The sequence below is a fragment of the Rhododendron vialii genome, chromosome 1a (genome assembly GCF_030253575.1).
Source record: "Rhododendron vialii isolate Sample 1 chromosome 1a, ASM3025357v1".
NCBI classification, from domain to species: domain Eukaryota; kingdom Viridiplantae; phylum Streptophyta; class Magnoliopsida; order Ericales; family Ericaceae; genus Rhododendron; species Rhododendron vialii.
Window position 1 is genome coordinate 13,335,331 of NC_080557.1, and position 18,372 is coordinate 13,353,702.

Genomic DNA, 18,372 nt, shown 5'->3' on the forward strand with positions numbered 1-18,372 from the left:
TGCTATCTGAAAACCTTCCTCAAAACCTCAACCAAACAAACTATTAGATTTTCAAACTTTAAAACTTTAAAATCTTGTTGTTCATAGTTTGCCCTCCCGCGTTTGCAAAATCCTGGTTCCGTCCATGACACTAATGAAGCAATTTTTTGTTTTGAACCACTATCAAGATTCAAAAGCTAATTCCAATCGAAGTGGGTAATGCCGTAAGCACGGGCAATTCGTCAGTAAACAAAAAGTCCTAAAAGAAGGGACTAGATTGACACACAACACAAACTATGAGACCAGTATTCTATTCCATCGTAAAATGCAAGCCACGACTCCAATTATCCGCTGCTCTTGCAAGAGCAAAGAACCGACGCGAAGCGAGAGAGAGAGAGAGAGAGAGAGCGAGCGGTGAGGCGATAAACTCCAGCCAAAGCTTGCATGCAGTTGCATCCATGGATTATGTTTGGTAGACGAAACAATCGATTTGAGAGAGAGAGATGCGTTTTCTTGTGTGAATTGTCGTCAATGGTGGGCTTCCAAGGGTAAGATCAACTGAGGCCCCTCATGTTTAGGCGAAACAACGTCACTGCCAGGATTTTCGAGCCAAACAACGTCACTGCCAGGATTTTCGAGCGACAGATTCGCATTCCCGCTCCCGGCACTAGCGTATGCATCTTATTACTTGGTTATCGTATTCTCACTTGTATTTTGTTTTTCTCCACATTTCTTTTGCTCAATGTTGTTAACGATCGGTTCAAATAAATTGTTGTTAATTACCTTTTCGACGAGCTTTACCATCTTGCTTCTGGAATTTGGCCTTTATTATCTCGGAGACCTAAATTAGTTCTCAGCTTTACTGTTTCAATTTGGGCTGATTTTTTGGTGCTCTTTGATGTTCTGCTCTCAACATGTTCATTCCTTCTTAGTTGATTTCAATATCTGTTCATATTGCATGACATGTTCATTTCTTCTTAATTGATTTCAATATCTGTCCATATTGCATGGCATATTCATAGCACCTAGGATTTAGGCGGACACGGTACGGTCTGGTTTCATGGAAAAAATAAAACCAAATTTAATAGGTTTGTAGTCGAAACCAACCCATTCCACCAACAAAACACACTGAACTGCATTGTATATAGCCGGTTTGGTTCGGTGTGGTTTATGGTTTGGACTTTACAAAAATGGGCTAATTCCTTGTCATAAACAAAACCAGCGAAAAAATAATTAGGAAAAAAAATTTATGGATGGAAAAAAATTCAACTTGGCAAGTTACATGCATGGCAGCCACATAATGGATTACTAACTCTACCACAGAATAGTAAGGGAACTAATTGCCGAATTAGAACGTGAAATAAAGAGAGTTATATTGAGATGGTTATATTCGGTGGCAGCCACATAATGGATTACTAACTCTACCACAGAATAGTTAGGGAACTAATTGCCGAATTAGAACGTGAAATAAAGAGAGTTATATTGAGATGGTTATATTCGGTCAGTTTCGGTGTCAAACAAATTTCAAGTGTATGAACCGCTGCCGAACCAATTTGATTCGGTTTTCCCAGAATCAAAACCACCTAGACCAATCAAAGTTTAAAAACTGATCAAAATCCCCCGATTTGGTTCGGTTAGGGGTTTGAGCAGTTTAATTGGTATTTCTTACATCCCTAAATTAGCACCTATTTTGCGTGGTAGACTTGGCATTGATTTCTCTTTACGTTTTCAAGTGCCTCTTTAAGGACATCACCAGCTTGATTTTCGCAGAAGGTTGGTCTAGAATTCAGATTTCTTTAATGTTATTAGAGAAGGGCCCATTCCATCCAATAGTAATAAACAGCCCACATTGCTTGTATATGTAATCAGCGGTCACTTAATATAGACAAGGGACCTCTCTACTTAATTGCTTAATCTGTTGGAACTGGCACAAAGTTTGTCTCACATCGAATTCCACATTTGGCCCAAGGATCAAATGTTTGTTTTAGTGCGATGTTTCGTAAAGCGTAGAAACGGAAAAATTTCAGAAACGTTTTACAATCGTTTTGCAAACATTCCAAAAGAGACAAAAGGAAATGGAAAATACAACAAACGTTTAGCTTAAACATTAGCTAATTACATGTCAGTGCATGGAAGGCATAATGGTTGGTAATCAAACATAATCTGGATTTATTGGCTGATAGCCTGATAAAATAGTTCGTATAAAGGAGCCACGGTATCCTGAGCCACCTCAAGGGACTCCACGGCCTAATCTTTTTCTCCTCACACCACTTATACGACCATTGTTGAATCCATCATCACCTCCACCTTGATGTTGACTGTTTTATGTAATAATGTTTCCGTACTTTCCTTATACCATTCTTAATTAATACTCCATGAGAACCCCTCAACCCTGCGAATTTGATTTGATTAATGCAAACATGGTTTGTTTGGAAAGGGTGAAAATTCTCTCCAATTCTTGATGGCCTCCGGCATTTCCGTGCTTGGAGTCTTGTCTTTTTACAGCCGGTCCCAAGCCTGGATAAAGGAGGAGGTTTGTGTGTTTGGTAGTTGACAGCTAACACGTAAAAGTCCCGTTAGATCTTTATGACATGTTAGGGTTATATGAAATGATGATTATCCGTAGAATGTTGGAACTTGTTGTTTTTATTTTGAAAAAAAGAAAGGTTTACTTTCAAGGGTGGGAAGGAAGATAATAATGTGTCTTTTGTCTGTTATTTATTGTTTATTTTTATGTTTTAGCTAATATAGTCCTACTATTAAAATGCTATGGCAACCTTGATATTGGAGCCTAAAGCATAAATTGATTGTTGCAGATTCATTGTGCCAGGCGATTTTATGAGAATCTTGTGCCAAGCTGTACAATATATGACGTTGAATGTCCTGATCATTCATTCCGCAAGTTTACTGATGATGGTCAGTACCTCATAAGCTTCAGCAGAAATCATCAGGATCTTATAGTTTATAGGCCAACATGGTTAACATTTTCTTGCAAAGATGAAGATTGTGATACTCACGATCTTCCCTTGAAATCAAAGAGGTTTGAGAGTTTTTTCACACAACTGTACTGTGTACCACTTGCTTCCAGCAGTGAGTTTATATGTAAAGATTTCTTCCTATACATAGAGAGTAACCAATTTGGACTCTTTGCAACTTCAACTACACAAATTCATGATGCACCTGCTGCTGGAGGAGCTATTCCAGGAATCCCTTATATTGAGAAGATAACTTTTCTCCTTTTGAGGTGTGCATCCTTTCTGTCAAAATTCACTTCCCTAATGGTCCTAAATTTACTTCTGCTTATCACTATGATTTGGATTGATCACCCAGATTGGAAGATGGAGGTATACTTGACGAGAGGGTTTTCCACAATGATTATGTTAATGTGGCCCATAGTGTGGGTGTGTTTTTGTATGACGATTTATTGGCTATAGTGTCCCTTCGTTATCAAACGATACACATTCTCCAAATCAGGGACTCTGGGAACCTTGTTGATGTTCGAGCTATTGGGGAATTTTGTCGTGAAGACGATGAACTGTTTCTCAACTCCAATCCTCTGGCAAGTATTATTGTTGTTTGCTTATCTTTATGTTTGTTCTCCTTCTTTTGTGAGAGCTACTTGTCTTCCTTTTTCTAAACTTATCTCTGTCTTTTAATGAAATATTTTACCTAGCCCAAAGCAAATTAGTTGTCAAAAAGACAGTTTGATGATGCCCTTTGTCCTAAAACGTGTGGTTCTCCTATTTTCCCCTAACGTTTGCTTTGCACACTCTTAAGCCTGGATTTCAATTGCTGATGAAATGCATTTACGACAAGCTGCTGTTGAGATCATAGTGAGGGGATGCAAATAATTATCTGATTAGATCAGCTAGGCAGCTATCGTATTTGATACCTCACCAAGAAACTGGAACATAATCATCCTTCTGCAAAGTATACGTGGTAAAAATGTGTTTACTATATCCATAGTTATAAAGAAATGGTACGATGGATATGTCCTCGTACTGCCAGTGATAATATATTGAATAATGCAGGGAGTACCACCAAATGTACCACCAATGGTATGCAATTTACTATGGATGCAATCAGTCATCGAACCCACTCAACTGAACAAACAACTTGATGGCTTTCTAACTTTTCAAGAAAATACAAGATTACAGCTTGATGCATTCTAGATGTTTTTTTTTTTGGTCGAGTTGTATCACTGAAAATGGTTTCCCAGAGCTTTATATTGGTGAAATTTGCCTTGAAAGTTGATCCAAAATATGAAGTACAAGATTTAGATGATTCAGCAGCTAGAGCAGGAGAGGCAAGAGAGATGGAAACATCGAGAAAAACTTTGAGCCACTGCAAGTGTCGTAGGGTTTCTCTCACTCTCTGATTTTGTTTTTAGAGCATGTATATTTCTTAAAGCACAAAAACAATCATTGTGATGTAGTTATAGTGTCCTAGAAGTACCTTATCTTACGTGGGCTCCTCTGATTTGGTGAAGCATCTGCGACAACAATCAACGTGAAATGATACGGGTGTTGAATCCAGGCAGGATACGTGCTTACACAAGGATATGGCTGACCTTTTCTTTGCATAATAAGATAGTTGGCAGAAGAAAAGGAACTAGAAGTCGAACACAGATTTTTCCAGAAGTATAACACATATTTCCTTGAGTTCTATGGATCTGGTTGCCCAATGACTGGTGTTGGATCTGCTCTCCTTGGTGACCAAAAAAAAAAACCCTCACTACCAGTTATTTTCCATGCTAAATAGTTGTATTTTTTTGTTGTTGTTGTGTTGTTTTTAAAAAGGTATAAATTTTGGACCGGCTAAATTTGTAAGAGCTGGCATCCAATTGGCTAAACCCTGAATTTACCCAACAAAGAAGACAAATTGAATGAAGCCACATCATGTTCTCAATGATCAGTGTCTTCTGTTTTGATTTTGTTTGTCCAGCCGACACTCGCCATATAAGCTCAAATATAGGAGTCCTTGGACTTTAGAAACTTCCAAGGGCTATGTACCATCCAATTGGTAATTGCATTCATCAAACCTATAGAATAAATCATACATCATTAACTTGAAGTTTTTCGATTAATCAATTGACGTATGTCATTAACACCAAATTCCCAAAATTAATTAGTCTAAAGGACCAGGGACGAGTAAGTGTAGATCTACAAGGTTCTTATTTTGTCATCGTATCACAAGTTCTTATTTCAAACTGTAATGTGCTTCATGTACATTAAAAGATGGAAATGTGGCCCTCAAAGTGTCCCAACTCCGAATAGAACGTGGTTTTCCAAAAAAAAAAAAAAAAGCCCTGAAGATTTAGGATCTCTGACATGTTGTCTGGGAGTGTCCAATGAGGTGTCCGACACGGAAGGCAACCTCCTGAGTCATTCATGCAGCTCTTAGATCTTAACAGTCCTATGGGTGCCTAATAAAGCAAATAAGCCTTCTTTTAAATTAGTAAAACATTGGATTCATATTGGGAAATCAAATACTCTGAGGACAGGTTATAGGTTCTTATATGACGCCAATAAGCCATTTAATGACTCTAATCAACAGTGCTTATACTGCTGCATGATCTGATAGGAAGCTTCTACATGTTATGAATCTCTCATCTTCTACAAACCAGTGCTTATAACCTAATAGAATGGTCTAAACTTTGATATGATATGAAGAAGTGGGTATACAACTTGAATGATATCAATGATGTCTGTTAAGCCCAATTACTCAGAACTGATAGATGTCCGAAAGAGGTGGTTCCCCACATTGTATGAAGATCAAGAATTTGATGGTATTTTGGTTATTGCTTTCCTAAGTATGTTACACTAGCTGGTTGCTGCTCATCTTATTTGGCTTTATATTGTTTCTTGGCCAATGTTTGACTAACACAATGGTCCTTTATTCTGTTCCTTCTTGAGATGATGTGTCCTCTTTATGAATGAGAAGGGATGGCACCAGGCCTCAGATTTCCTGTCTTTTCCACCATTTTCATTTTATTTTAATCTGTACTTGTTAGTCAATAAAGGACTTCTGTGTCATTTCTGGTTCTCTCCATGTATATCTAGCTGTGGATTGCAGTCTATGGCTGTCCCTGATAAATGTAAACTGCAGGTGGCTGTAAATCATATCGGGAATGGTCTGCATCATAATCAATCGATATTGGAAAGCTCTTTCCTGAGTGGTATCAAACAGCGTTTGCTTTCATTCATATTTAGTGGGATATGGACAGAAGAAACTGATCAAACTCTGGTTTGTCATGTTGCTGACAAGTCCTTGTTTCTTTAAGCTTGTTGGTGCACTTTTACCTGATGGTATACGTTGTTTGTGTAATTTGTGGTCCTCCCAGTAGTGATTCTAGTCAAAGGTACCGGTTGTGATAAATAACATTCTGCAGCACCAGACATTATTCTTGGTAGATGTGTTAGAACTGGTTTGAAAATCTGCCGACTTTCATAGATGCATTATTGTTAGGACTGATACGCTAGTAGCTTTCAGGTTCTACCCTCTTTTCCGTCATTTGACATGGACGCAATCTGCTTGGGTGTATAAGCAGATCAAAAGGAGTATTAAGTAATAACCACTTGAATTCCACCAGAGGAGTGGGTGGATAACAACTGGATTCATCTCTCCTACTTATAAACCTGAGATTCCTATGCAAACATTCCCTGCAGGACTCGGATGCACTCAAAGGTGGGTCTGGTCATTCCAAAGCACCACAACCCCTTTAGGTCCTCACGTGCTGACGAGAGACATAGATTTGATCGAGTACCGATAGCAGCTTTAGTCAACCTTGGACAGGGTGACCTTGGGTTGAAAAGGGTTTGCATGCCTTCTGCAGAGTTCTGATTAATTGAATTTCTTTTCTATATTCAAAAGTTAAAGCTTTTGTTCAAATTTCTGATGAAGTTTTTCCTTTCTAGTAGTATAAACAAACAAACAAAAAGAACTTGTTTTTTGCTTTCTTCATGGTTGTCCACTGTCAATGATTGATTTATAATTTTATGGACGCGGCTAGGTGATTTAGGCTGCCATGATCTCCCCAGCGATGCATGCCTTAACGGTAGCCAGACTAGCACCAAACGTGATGCTTCAAATAGGAACTTTTACATTATTTTGGGATTTATATCCTACTAGCAATCTTGAGATTTATAGGATTGCATCTCCTAGAAGTACTAGGGGTTGTGTTTTGAGCTTATTGATTTTTCTATTTTGATTACTTTCTTGTATAGTTGAGTTTGACAACTGTTTTCATCTTTTCAAAGAAGGTACACACCTTGATTGGCGAGGAGAATAGTTTGGCTCACTGTTCTGTTTTCTTGTATAACAGAGAATCCAATGCCTGAAGAAGAAGTTTTACTATCATTTTCAAGATTATGTGGATTTGATAATTTGGAAGGCAGGGTTCTAACTTTTGCTTTTCTGCTTCTTCACTATTGCTAGTGTGCTTATTCTTAAAAAATAGGACAATAACTTATCTATGAATTGGACAGGTACAATTTTTAGACCGGCAGCACCTGCTAATCAAGTTTTGTAGTGTTGATGGAGGGGTGAGGTTTCTTCTTCTTGGCCTTTCTTCACTTCACATTCCTTAGGTTTTCTTCTTTCCCTTTTATTCCTTGTGTGTGTTTTTGCGTTCTTCTATTTCTTTTGTTGTGCTGGAGAGGGGCAGGACGGTTTGATTCTTTATTGGATTACCTGTTGATGATTCTTTATTTATAGTGGTATATTGATCCACGTAGTATCATTTCTTTAATCAAGTTGTAGACCAATATTGGTAATTTGCGTCATCAGCAACATCTACTTCCAGTAATTGTCGTTAGATTAATGGAGGCATCCAACCTTAAACCAAATGCTGTTGGTGCCCCCTCACGTGCAGCACCAGGTAACACGTGGGGTACATATATGGATTGATGAAAAAAGAGAAATTGACTCGGGCTGAGACTTGGCCTACACGAAGCCACCCAAGATTAGCTCTGACACCATATTGGAATTATGATGGTATTCCAACCTAAAACAAATTAGTTATAAGCGGCGTAGCCTCTAGATTATCTATTCTAATATATAAAGGGGGAGCACCCTTTGGTGTGTGAAGCTGTATGGATTTTGTCTATACCGAAAATGCCTCATTAAAAACTCACTATTTACAAGGCATTCAACCACCGTGGGTAAAAATTGTAGGGGCGAAACAGTGAGACCCCAAAAAAACTGCCTCCCAACTGCCACACCCACGATGACACTCTCATTTTTCCTCAAACTCCTCCCCCTCCCAGTTCATCATCTTCGGCTGCTGAGGACAAAGAAAGGGACCAAAAAAAAAAAAAGAGAGACAAAAGAAAGGGACAGAAGAAAAAGAGAGGGCCGATTGGTACTGCATTCGTTACATGTGGAACTAGGTTGGTACCAATCTTTTACACCTCTCTACTTTCTTCAATTACTTAGGCTCCGTTCCAGAAACCTTCTTAAAAAATAAGCAGCTTATTTTACATTTTCAAACTCAAAAATAAAGTAAATGAAAAATATTTTTTTAATTTTTTTTGCATTGTATAAAAGATGTCGATGAGATCTGTCAAACAAGATCCATATTGCATATTTTTAGATTTCAATAAATCCATAATTTTTTAGCTTGAAATTGCCTTCTTAAAAAATAAGGGCTTTTTTTACGTTCCGGAACGGGGCCTTAGGCAACAAAGAGTATTTTGTTTGTACGTATATGTGTTTCCCATTTGATCAGTTGTATATCAAATAGTTTAATGATGATTCAGTTTAATCCCAATATTTTCTTTTCCGATTAGAATTTCTGTTTTCGTATATGGGGAATAACTGCTGGTAAAATTGGGAAAATTTCCCCTTTGGTTCCAGTTGGTAAAATTAGGAAAAGGCAAATTATCCGAAACTGATAAAACTGATTGTATTGTCCGGTTCAGGTCTAGAGCCTTTGTCTCTGCGCAAGGTCCCTAATTAGCGGCCGGGGCACACACGATGTGTGTGCAAGTCAGATTTCCGTTTAATGTTTGATCGATTTTTCACAAATTTTGTTCAAATCCAACTCAATGCATGTGCCCCGGCCGCTAGTACTAATAAAGCTTGGATGCCTTAGATAAGTGATGTTGAACAAGTCTAAATTCTAAAAAATGTGAGATCTTGCGGTTCTGTGATACTGATGGTTGTCTTAGTTGAATTCTTTTGATAATTAGAGATGCCTTTTGCCAATCGAAATCTCTAAATTGACTGTCAGGGTTTGGGTAATTGTGGGCATTACTCAAAAGTTTATCTGTCGGGTTAGTGCGTAATGTATTAATTGTGATCCTTTCAAATAAGCATTATAAGGCAATTCAACCTTTATGTGATGTCTGATTTCTTTGTTTCTATTCTAGCGTAACTACTGTATTGACTGCAATTTTTATTTGTCTATACAAAATGACAAGGGCACGACAGGTCTGAAATATGGCCTCATTGTGCTTGATGTGGTAATCGGAGGTGTTACAATGTATTGTGAATTCAATGGATGTGATCCGAAGTAAATTGTCTAGTTGGTTTAATTGCCCTTCTCATTGCTTCACTTTTTGGCAATTGCCGATTTAGTCCGCAGTTTCACCTTTATACATATGAACCTATGGTTTTCCACTGGTGTGTAATTGGTCGAGCATCGCACTCTTGTTAGAGATTTGGTTGAGGAAAGAAAATCCATGGGACTATCCCATGTTCTTGTAATGAAACTTATTAACTCTTTTGACCTTATTTGGGTATGACCCGCCTCAAATTTGGATCATATTTGGTCCATCCAATTTAGTGTTTATATGTACACATAAGGTTGGAATGAATACAAGTTACCTGGATCACGGATCGCTGCTGTTTGCGGTACACAGGGAGGGAGGGAGGGCAGGCAGTTGATTTGTTGATTGTGGAGGTGCCAAGGGGGCACCAGAATTGTGAAATGGATTTCTTTAAGCCAGATGCTTTACTTGTGTAGTTTTACTTTTATTTTACATTACTCCCTCCATCCCGTAAAGTTAGTTCCCTTCGAAATTTCGTTCAATTTTCAAGCTTAAAAGTAATGTACTTACATAAATATTTTTTTATGCAATATGGATCTTATTTGATAGATTTTGATGAGATCTTTGAACAGTGCAAACAAAAAAAAAAGGAAAATTATGTTAGTAAAGATATAATTTTTAAGTTTGAAAATTGCAAGTAGTGTAGGGGACCAACTTTATGGGACGGAGTTATTCTTGGGGACGGGGTGTAGAGGGAGGATGGAGGGTTGAGGAAATTTACTTTCAGATTGCGCAGCAGGTCCTGTGGTAGTCACTCATCATTGATAAAGGATTTGCATCAACTTCATCATTTCCTACAAAGCAAACAACAGGTTGCCAGAATCTGCTACATTTGTCTTTTCCATCCTGCGTGCTGATTAAAAGACGCTATAGATCGTTACGTCCTCAGAACTTTACTTTTGGCCCATCCGCATTTGTGATTGGTCCAGCTAAGTATTGTTTGTAGCAGTGGCTATTAGTGCTTCTGATAATAATCCTGATCTGACGAAGTCTGAGGCTAATTGTTATTTGGTTTTTGATATCATAAAATAAATCAAATTGTCATCTTTTGAATTCAGCGGGGTAGGCCGTGTGCTCTATTATACCAATTGTTTGAACTATAAATAACATGTCTGAAATCTCAGACGTCAAGAAGTGCTGATCACCATCCTGCATTCTTTGCTGTATATAACATGGAGACAACTGAAGTCATTGCATTTTATCAGGTAGTTGCTTTCATCTTACAATTGGGCGGTTTTATCAGGTAGTTGCTGGGGGACATGCTTATAAGTTCTTCCTAATTTATTGTAGAATTCTGCAGAAGAGCTCTATTTCTTATTTGAGCAGTTCTGTGATCACTTCCATGCAACGTCCTCGTTGTCTACGACTTTCATAACATCTCATTCAAATAACATCTATGCTCTTGAGCAACTAAGGTGCAATAAAAAAAAAGCCAACAGCTTACAACAGGTAATTTTTTTTCATGAATTTGTTGGTCACCTAGTGTCATGAAACCTGTTATAATGTGTGCTTGGATTTGCAGTTTGTGAAGAAGATGCTGGCTTCTTTGCCTTTCAACTGTCAATCGCAAAGTCCTTCCCCGTATTTTGATCAATCTCTCTTTCGATATGATGAAAAGGTTCGATTCTTTAAATTCAAATTTCTTTAGTTAGAAAATGCTCGCCCCTACAGTTACAGTTGCACTAAATTATTACATCTCTGAACAGCTCTTTACTAGATTATCACATCTCTTATTCAATCGACTTGGGAATGTCAAGGGTTGCCAAGCCTAGTTCTTCAGCCGTTATGAATTGGCAGCAGTATAGTCTAATAGGATGTGAGTTTGATAATCTCATGAGGGGTCTGCCTCTGTAGAAGGTCTAACTTAATGGAAAGCACCTAGCTGAAGTGTAAGACTCTTGAGATATTTTATGGTTGGGTAACGATATCTTGCATGAATGTTGAAGGAAAGTGATCTTGCTAAAATGCAGTTTATGCCGTACTATAGATAGAGTACCAGTAAAAAATGAATTCCGGATTTGTATTTCTATTGTCATAGCTATTACTTTGCTGCGTTGAATGGCACCGTTTTGTCGATTTCTCCCTGCATTTTTGTTGCAACTCAGTCAATCTCCTGTGATTCATCCTCTTATTAATGCATTTGTACCTGGCTCTTCGTACTTGAATCATGTGTGATCCCATGCAATTATAGTTTTTCTCAATTTTGTGGCCCTCTACTTTGGTTTATCACCTTCATAATTTTACCTGTAACTGCAGCTGATTTCTGCAACCGACCGGCATAGACAGTCAACAGACCATCCAATCAAGTTCATTGCAAGGAGGCAGCAAGGTTCCCTCAAATTTAAAATTAAACCAGGTATGTATATGACGTACACGCTTACGTATGAACACATTGAGTATTAACTGAGCGGAGATATTCATAGACTTGGGGGTAGTTTCCCTACATTCATAGACTTCGGGGTAGTTTCCCTAAAAAGGTTTTTATTGTCTTTATTCAATTTTTCATGCGTTGTTAGTTTTGCGTCAAACTTTTGTGAATTATTGGTTCGTCTTGACGAGAGGAATCGGAAAAGTAAAAAGTTCTGACCGGAACTCAATTTTTTTTGAAAAAAGCCAAGAAAAAGTCCAAAAAGCAATCTTTTTTGACCTTTTTAAAAAAAAATTGAGTTTCGGTCATAATTTTTTTACTTTCCGATTCCTCTCGTCAAGAAGAATCATTAATCCACGAAAAAGTTGACTCAAAACTAACAAACGCGAAAAAAAATTGAATAAATACAAAAAAGAGAGGCCAACTTGTCTTTTTAAGGGAAAATAATCTTGAATTAACCTTTACGGTGTTCTATACGTTGGTTGGTCTATGTTACACGTGTCGGGTGGGTAAGTATGTAAGTGTGAGATTCATTTAATTCTCACCTCAAGAACAGATTAACAAGCCACGATATTCATACCTCTTACTGATAGGTTTCTTTTATTTTCTAGGGTAAATAATGTTTACAAGGTGTCCTAAGGCAATTTATGTGTAATAGAGAAGATTTTTGCATAATTTCAATGTAAATTCAAAGCACAAAATGCGTTTACCAGGTGATGATTCGACTAAACATGTTGGAAATGGATTCCGAATCTTTTATTCAAGTATTGCTTCATACAGCTAGAAGACTCTACCTAACATAGATGTTATTGCTTTGTTGAATTAACGTTCGAACCAAGTGGATGATCATGATAACTTGGCTTTCCAAATTAGGGCCGGAAGCCGGTAGCACAGACAGTCGGACGAAGAAAATCTCCTCATTCTTGTTCCATCCAATTTTGCCCCTTGCTCTCTCTATCCAACAGACATTGTATTTGCAGCCACCGGTTGTAAATATTCACTTCCGCAGGTGAGATTATGTTTTCTTCTGTTTGCTGCCACTCTACAATTTCCAACGGCCTGTAGCGGAATTTACCTCTTATGAAGGAAGTAGTACAAATGTGTAAATTAAATTATGTTTCTCGTATGGCCTTTAAATTTATCCTGGAGTTGCACAATTTCGGCACTGTTTTAGTGGTTTCTGAACGCTTCGAAAATTGCAATGAGGATCAGATGCGTTGCTTTATGAAGTTCCCGAATTAAGCTCTGATACCACTTGTGCAATTACGGCTTTGTTTGTTTGGAGTGAATTTTTTTTCTTCAAAAAGTATATTCCTGATTTCCAGTGTTTGGTTGCACAAAAGTCGTGGAATTTTTTTTGCAAGTAAAATATATTTTGGACCATGCCACAATGTGATGGGAAAGGCGTCTTGGGCTATCATGTGGCAGTGCCCAGGGGCATTGAATAATCTCTCCTTATGTGATGTCGAGTTTGAGCTGTTAGGGTCTAAGTTTGAGCCGCTACGGCCCTTCTCCAGACTCATGACGCCGTGACGGTGATTTAAAATTTAAACAGCTCATTCTGTTGACCTCATTGAGAAGTTTGGTGATTTAAAATTTAAACAGCTCATTCTGTTGGACCTCATTGAGAAGTTTGTTCAAGTTTTAAACCGCTCATTCTGTAGGCCTCATTGAGAAGTTTGTTCAAGTGAAAGGTTAGGTTGATCAGACATCATCATTAAGCCGCTTACGATTACGTAACGGAAAAATGAACGGCAGAGTTTGATTGGAAATTTAAAACCGCTCATTTGTTGTGTTAGGAAACTGACTTGTTGATATGCACATAGATGTCGAGACGACAGGTTTGGTTAGTCCCTAAAATTGGGATGCAAATTTGAACTGGACACTGGTCCTTCTATGAGGCTTATAATGCGCAGTGAATAATGATGCTTTATAGTAAATAAATAAAAAACGATGAGGAGCATCTTGATATGTGTATTTTCTTTGGTGGTGATGTGTGTAATTTTAAATCCCATAAAATGACTCATGAATTAAAAAGAAGGCCATTTTTCTTCATTTAAACTACATATATTGCATAATATACTATATATGCAGTTCGAAGCAGTATGAAAAATATATATGAATAGTGATTTGCATGCTCTTTTTTCCAATATTCATACTTGTTTTAGTTGTTAGTAATAGTATAAATATAAAATATAAAATATAATTTCTCACTTTAGTTTAATTTTTCACACATTAAAAGACGTGATAAATTCATGTGTGTAATAGCAGGAAATACCTCTCCTGAAACTCTAGCCGCCACATTTACCTTTCTTCTCTCTTTTCCAACCCCCCTAAGATTTCATGCCATGATACTAGTTTTCACTCTCCCTTTCTATTTTCTAGTTCTTGGTTTGTTTTTCTCGTGTCTCTTTAGATCAACGATTTGTCGTCTGATCTATGAAAGTTTTGTCTCTCTTCTTTGTGAGAGTTTTGTCTCTCCTTTCTGTGAGAGTTTTTAGTTTCGTCTTTGGGCGAATATTATGTCTACAGATCGAGTTCTTTCAAATGTTGCTTCACAACGACATTCGTGTCAATAGTGCTCTACAACCCCCATATGATGTCTTTGCTGGGGCAACTCATGGTAACCATATAGACAAACCAACATATAAAAAAGATCAAATTTCAAGCAATAATGTCAAAAACCATGGAAACTCACCCAAAGGAGGGGCCAGCTTTTGATTCTACTGTCACGCAATCCCCAAGCAGGCCTTTTTAGTGGGAGTTTCTACTAGGGCAACACGAAAAAAAATAGGAATGAGATCAAAATCGAACAAGATAAAACAAGAGATCTGGCCATGGCCAGCTGAGAGAGAGAGACCCGAACGGCTGTGCGATAGCTGTTACTAAAACAAAACCCTAGTTCTTGTGACTTCACTATCATCAGCTTCCTCCCGAGTAAACGCAATTTTTTTCTTGGTAAACACTTTATCCTTTTTTGAGACTGTTAGAAAATATAAAATTTCAGCAAAATATGCGTCAGGTGACGTCTGGATTAGAGTGAAAGACATCAACCACCTTGTACTTTTCTTGTTTTGTATTAGTTTGACGATTAGTTTGACTTTGTCCAATATATTTGTAATGAAATTGTAAGTGTCGTTAGACTTATACCAATACAATTTCTCACTTTTATTAAAAAAAAAAGAATAGGAAATTCAAATAAAAAAAGCTACAACTAGACACAAACACTTACACACACGCACTTTCACAATAGGAGTGGACCTCATACACACTGCAAACCTTCAATGTGTGTGGATCTCACCCCTACTGTGAGCGTGTGTTTGTGTGCGGTTCTAAACTTATTGATTCTGTAGTGTATTGGTGGGAGCATGAGTGGGATAAATTAGAGAATAGTACAACCTGTTGAGTTTTACTCGGTTTGTGCTTGTGCACACCTGAAACGCGTCTTCAAATGTTCTATTACTCCGATTAAGATGCTTTGAAGAAAATAATAATAATTTGAGATTGGAAATTCAATTTTACTAGTAGTACTCCTATATCTGACACATTTGATTCGAAAGATCGTGCAGGGAAAAATGAATTAGTGGGACCCCTGTCGTTCTGGCAACCAAAACGAAAAAAGAGGTTGAAAATTTGATGGGAGTAGATGACAACCAAAAATCTACCCTCCGGACTCCAGTTAATAGTAAGTGAGATCGTGCATCACATTAGGGACGGGACGGGATGGGCGGGTTTTGTCGTACCTTTATCTCGACCCGAAAAGAACTATACAGTACCGATCCTGATCCCGACCTGAATTTCGACCGGGTAATTTCAACCTAAAAGCAACATAGAAGGAAATAGTTATATACAAGGTGATTATTTAGTCTAATGTAAGAATATATATTGTTAACCATAATGGCAATATAGTAGCGTAAAATTATAATTTCTAATAAACATCTAAATATCTCGTGGCGGTTATCGGGACGGTATAATATCAACCCTACACAATTCCTATCAATTCTTTTTAAATTTTCCTCCTAACCCGCCCCGATCAGGTCGGGGCCCACGCGGTTACCATCCCTATGTATCATCACATTTGGACAAGAGCAAATTAAACGGACACGTTCTTTGCGCAATCTAAGAAGTTCCAATCTGTTCTCAAGCGGCCAATTTTAATCATTCTCTATCCTCAATCCCGTATGTTTGTCCATTCCCTTTATTTGTTTTTTCTCTCTGTCTCTATAAAAAAAAGAAAGACACGATAATTGATTGATTAATAATAAAGTGGGAGGGACGTGCTGGCATCTCAAATTTGTCAAAAGGAGAACCAACGGAAGGGGGGTTGTAGGTCATAAATCGGTGCCAAACAGCTCAAATAAAAAGTACTGTAACCAAATTTATGTACTACTAGATTTTATTTTTTGATGGGATGTAGATTTTTCTTTTGATTGAATGTGTATGGCGCATCTCGAGTTTCACAAAAACGATTCGAGACGTCATTTTTAGAAAACAATTGTGTTATTGTAAAAATATATAAGTTCCATTAAATGGTGACAAGTGCCTGATCAGTTCGCTCAATTTTTATTCCAGGATTTTGGATTAGGAATTTTGAACAAAAACGTAGAAGAATCGATCTCAAACACTTGCATATATTTGATTGGACTACATTTTATAAGAAACATAAGAAATATCATTATGTGCAAAAACGAATATCTCATATCATTTGTGTAGGGATAGGAGCCCCAGACAAGAATCGAAATATTTTCTATTAAGGTTTTAAATTCCGTACCGTATCGAACGATACATATCGGTTATTAACCATATTCGATACCCTACACATCTATATTCGTATCGGCTTAAATACCAATCATTATCGGCCTGTATTTTGTAGGGCTACCCAACGAGTGTTTTTAATGCCGTTTGTCATTTTCTCTGTTTGCACCCTTCTGTGAGTGTTGTTCGATTCGGTTGGTTTAGTTGCCCATTGAGCAGTTTGTATATTAGAAAACTACCTAAACCGCCGCAAACCAAATCAAACCTGATCTGCCAAAACTCATCTATTAAGATCCGTACTCATACGTAACATACCACGGACGGATTTGATTCTTTTCGTCGAGACAAACCATTTGATTCATTTGCCATATTTTAGCCCTTTGTAAAATAGGAGTAGTACTAGAAAGACAAATGTCAGAGTCAGACCACCATTATTTGCACTGTTTCCATTCTGTCACGGCTCTCTCCTCTGTCCGTTCGAAGCGCCAGTGGAGTCCGATTTGAATTCATCATCAAAACATGAGCGGGTCCCATATACTTTACATCTTCCCTCAATCAAAAAAAAAACAAAACCCTAAGGACCCCACCATTGCAGATTAGGGTTTTGTGTCCTTTATGTGTGACCAAACCTCCAGCCTGTTAAAAACTGTACTTTCGAATGGCAATCCAGCCTGTAAATGTAAAATGAAATGATCTACTACTATAATAAAGAACCCTGCTAACCAGATAGACAATCTGTAATAGTGTACAAATTTTATTGTGAAGCCCGTCTAGATCCCATATAAATGATTCAAATCGCTCGTTAAATGTAAAATATTTTTTTAAGAGTCTCCGGGAAAAAAATAGCTCAATCTAGGAGTACTATAAGTGCTTGATCTAATCATCTAAATTTTCATTCAGAATTTTGGATAATGAAAAGTTAGATGATTAGATCGAGCACTTATAGGTATCAAATTGAGTTGAATTTTTGCGAAGGCCGTTGAAAAAATATTTTACATTTAATGAACGACTCAAATCGTTTGTGTGAGATCCATGATAAGCCCAACAATAAAATCTGTGCACAATCACAGATTGTCTGTGTGAACAAATTTATTGTATAATAAAATAAACAAAATATAATTTTGTCAAAAAAAATAATGGATATAATTTTACAAATAAAATATGAGTGCTGCTATTCCTACCGACGGATTTCCCACCGAAATTGTACCGACGGCCTCGCCGGGCCGTCTCCGGGCCACCGGACGGCCGATCCGAACCGTCCAATAATTCAAAAAAAAAAAACCCCGAGGGGCCCTACGCGAGAAACAACGGCATCCGATTTATGTATACACAAAAAAAAGAGTGCTTGATCCAACACCCTACACACATCGGATGCCGTTGTTTCTCACGTAGGGCCCCTCGTTTTTTTTTTATAGAATTATTGGACGGTTCGGATCAGCCGTCCGGTGGCCGGAGACGGCCCGGCGAGGCCGTCAGTACGATTTCGGTGGGAAATCCGTCGGTACCTATATCTTTTCCGATAAAATATAAAAAATGTGATTTGTTCATGTCTGATCTCATTTTTGGCATGGCTAATAAGCTCGTTGAGATCATCTCAAAGAGAATAAAATAGCTGGTTGAGCAAAATTTAAATGAACAATTTGACTTACACTCATAGGAAAAATTTAAATGAACGATTGACTTACACTTAGGTAAAAAAAATTATGACTTTTATATGAA

At 37.6% G+C, this 18,372-nt stretch overlaps 1 protein-coding gene across 4 annotated transcripts; it reads left to right on the forward strand.

The window, feature by feature from the left end:
- Nucleotides 1–288: 288 nt before the first annotated feature.
- LOC131325069 (light-mediated development protein DET1) lies at nt 289–13,149 on the forward strand. Of its 4 annotated transcripts, none has more exons than XM_058357143.1 (12): nt 297–560; nt 591–651; nt 2,796–3,223; nt 3,310–3,538; nt 6,088–6,225; nt 7,304–7,372; nt 7,467–7,523; nt 10,655–10,735; nt 10,821–10,979; nt 11,053–11,148; nt 11,787–11,886; nt 12,772–13,149. In XM_058357143.1, the coding sequence occupies exons 1-12, from the start codon at nt 550–552 to the stop codon at nt 12,909–12,911; spliced, it is 1,569 nt and encodes a 522-aa protein (XP_058213126.1). In that variant the 5' UTR covers nt 297–549; the 3' UTR covers nt 12,912–13,149. The 4 variants fall into 4 exon arrangements, with proteins under 4 accessions (XP_058213110.1, XP_058213119.1, XP_058213126.1 ...); XM_058357151.1 differs by having other exon boundaries at nt 297–557; nt 588–651; XM_058357127.1 differs by having other exon boundaries at nt 289–651.
- The last annotated feature ends 5,223 nt before the right edge of the window (nt 13,150–18,372 follow it).

Coding starts and splice junctions, on each gene's coding strand:
- LOC131325069 (XM_058357127.1), top strand. CDS start 550: ATGTTTAGGCGAAACAACGTCACTGCCAGGATTTTCGAGCCAAACAAC. Junction 10,980..11,052: donor AAGCCAACAGCTTACAACAG/GTAATTTTTTTT, acceptor TTGGATTTGCAG/TTTGTGAAGAAGATGCTGGC. Junction 11,887..12,771: donor CAAATTTAAAATTAAACCAG/GTATGTATATGA, acceptor TTTCCAAATTAG/GGCCGGAAGCCGGTAGCACA.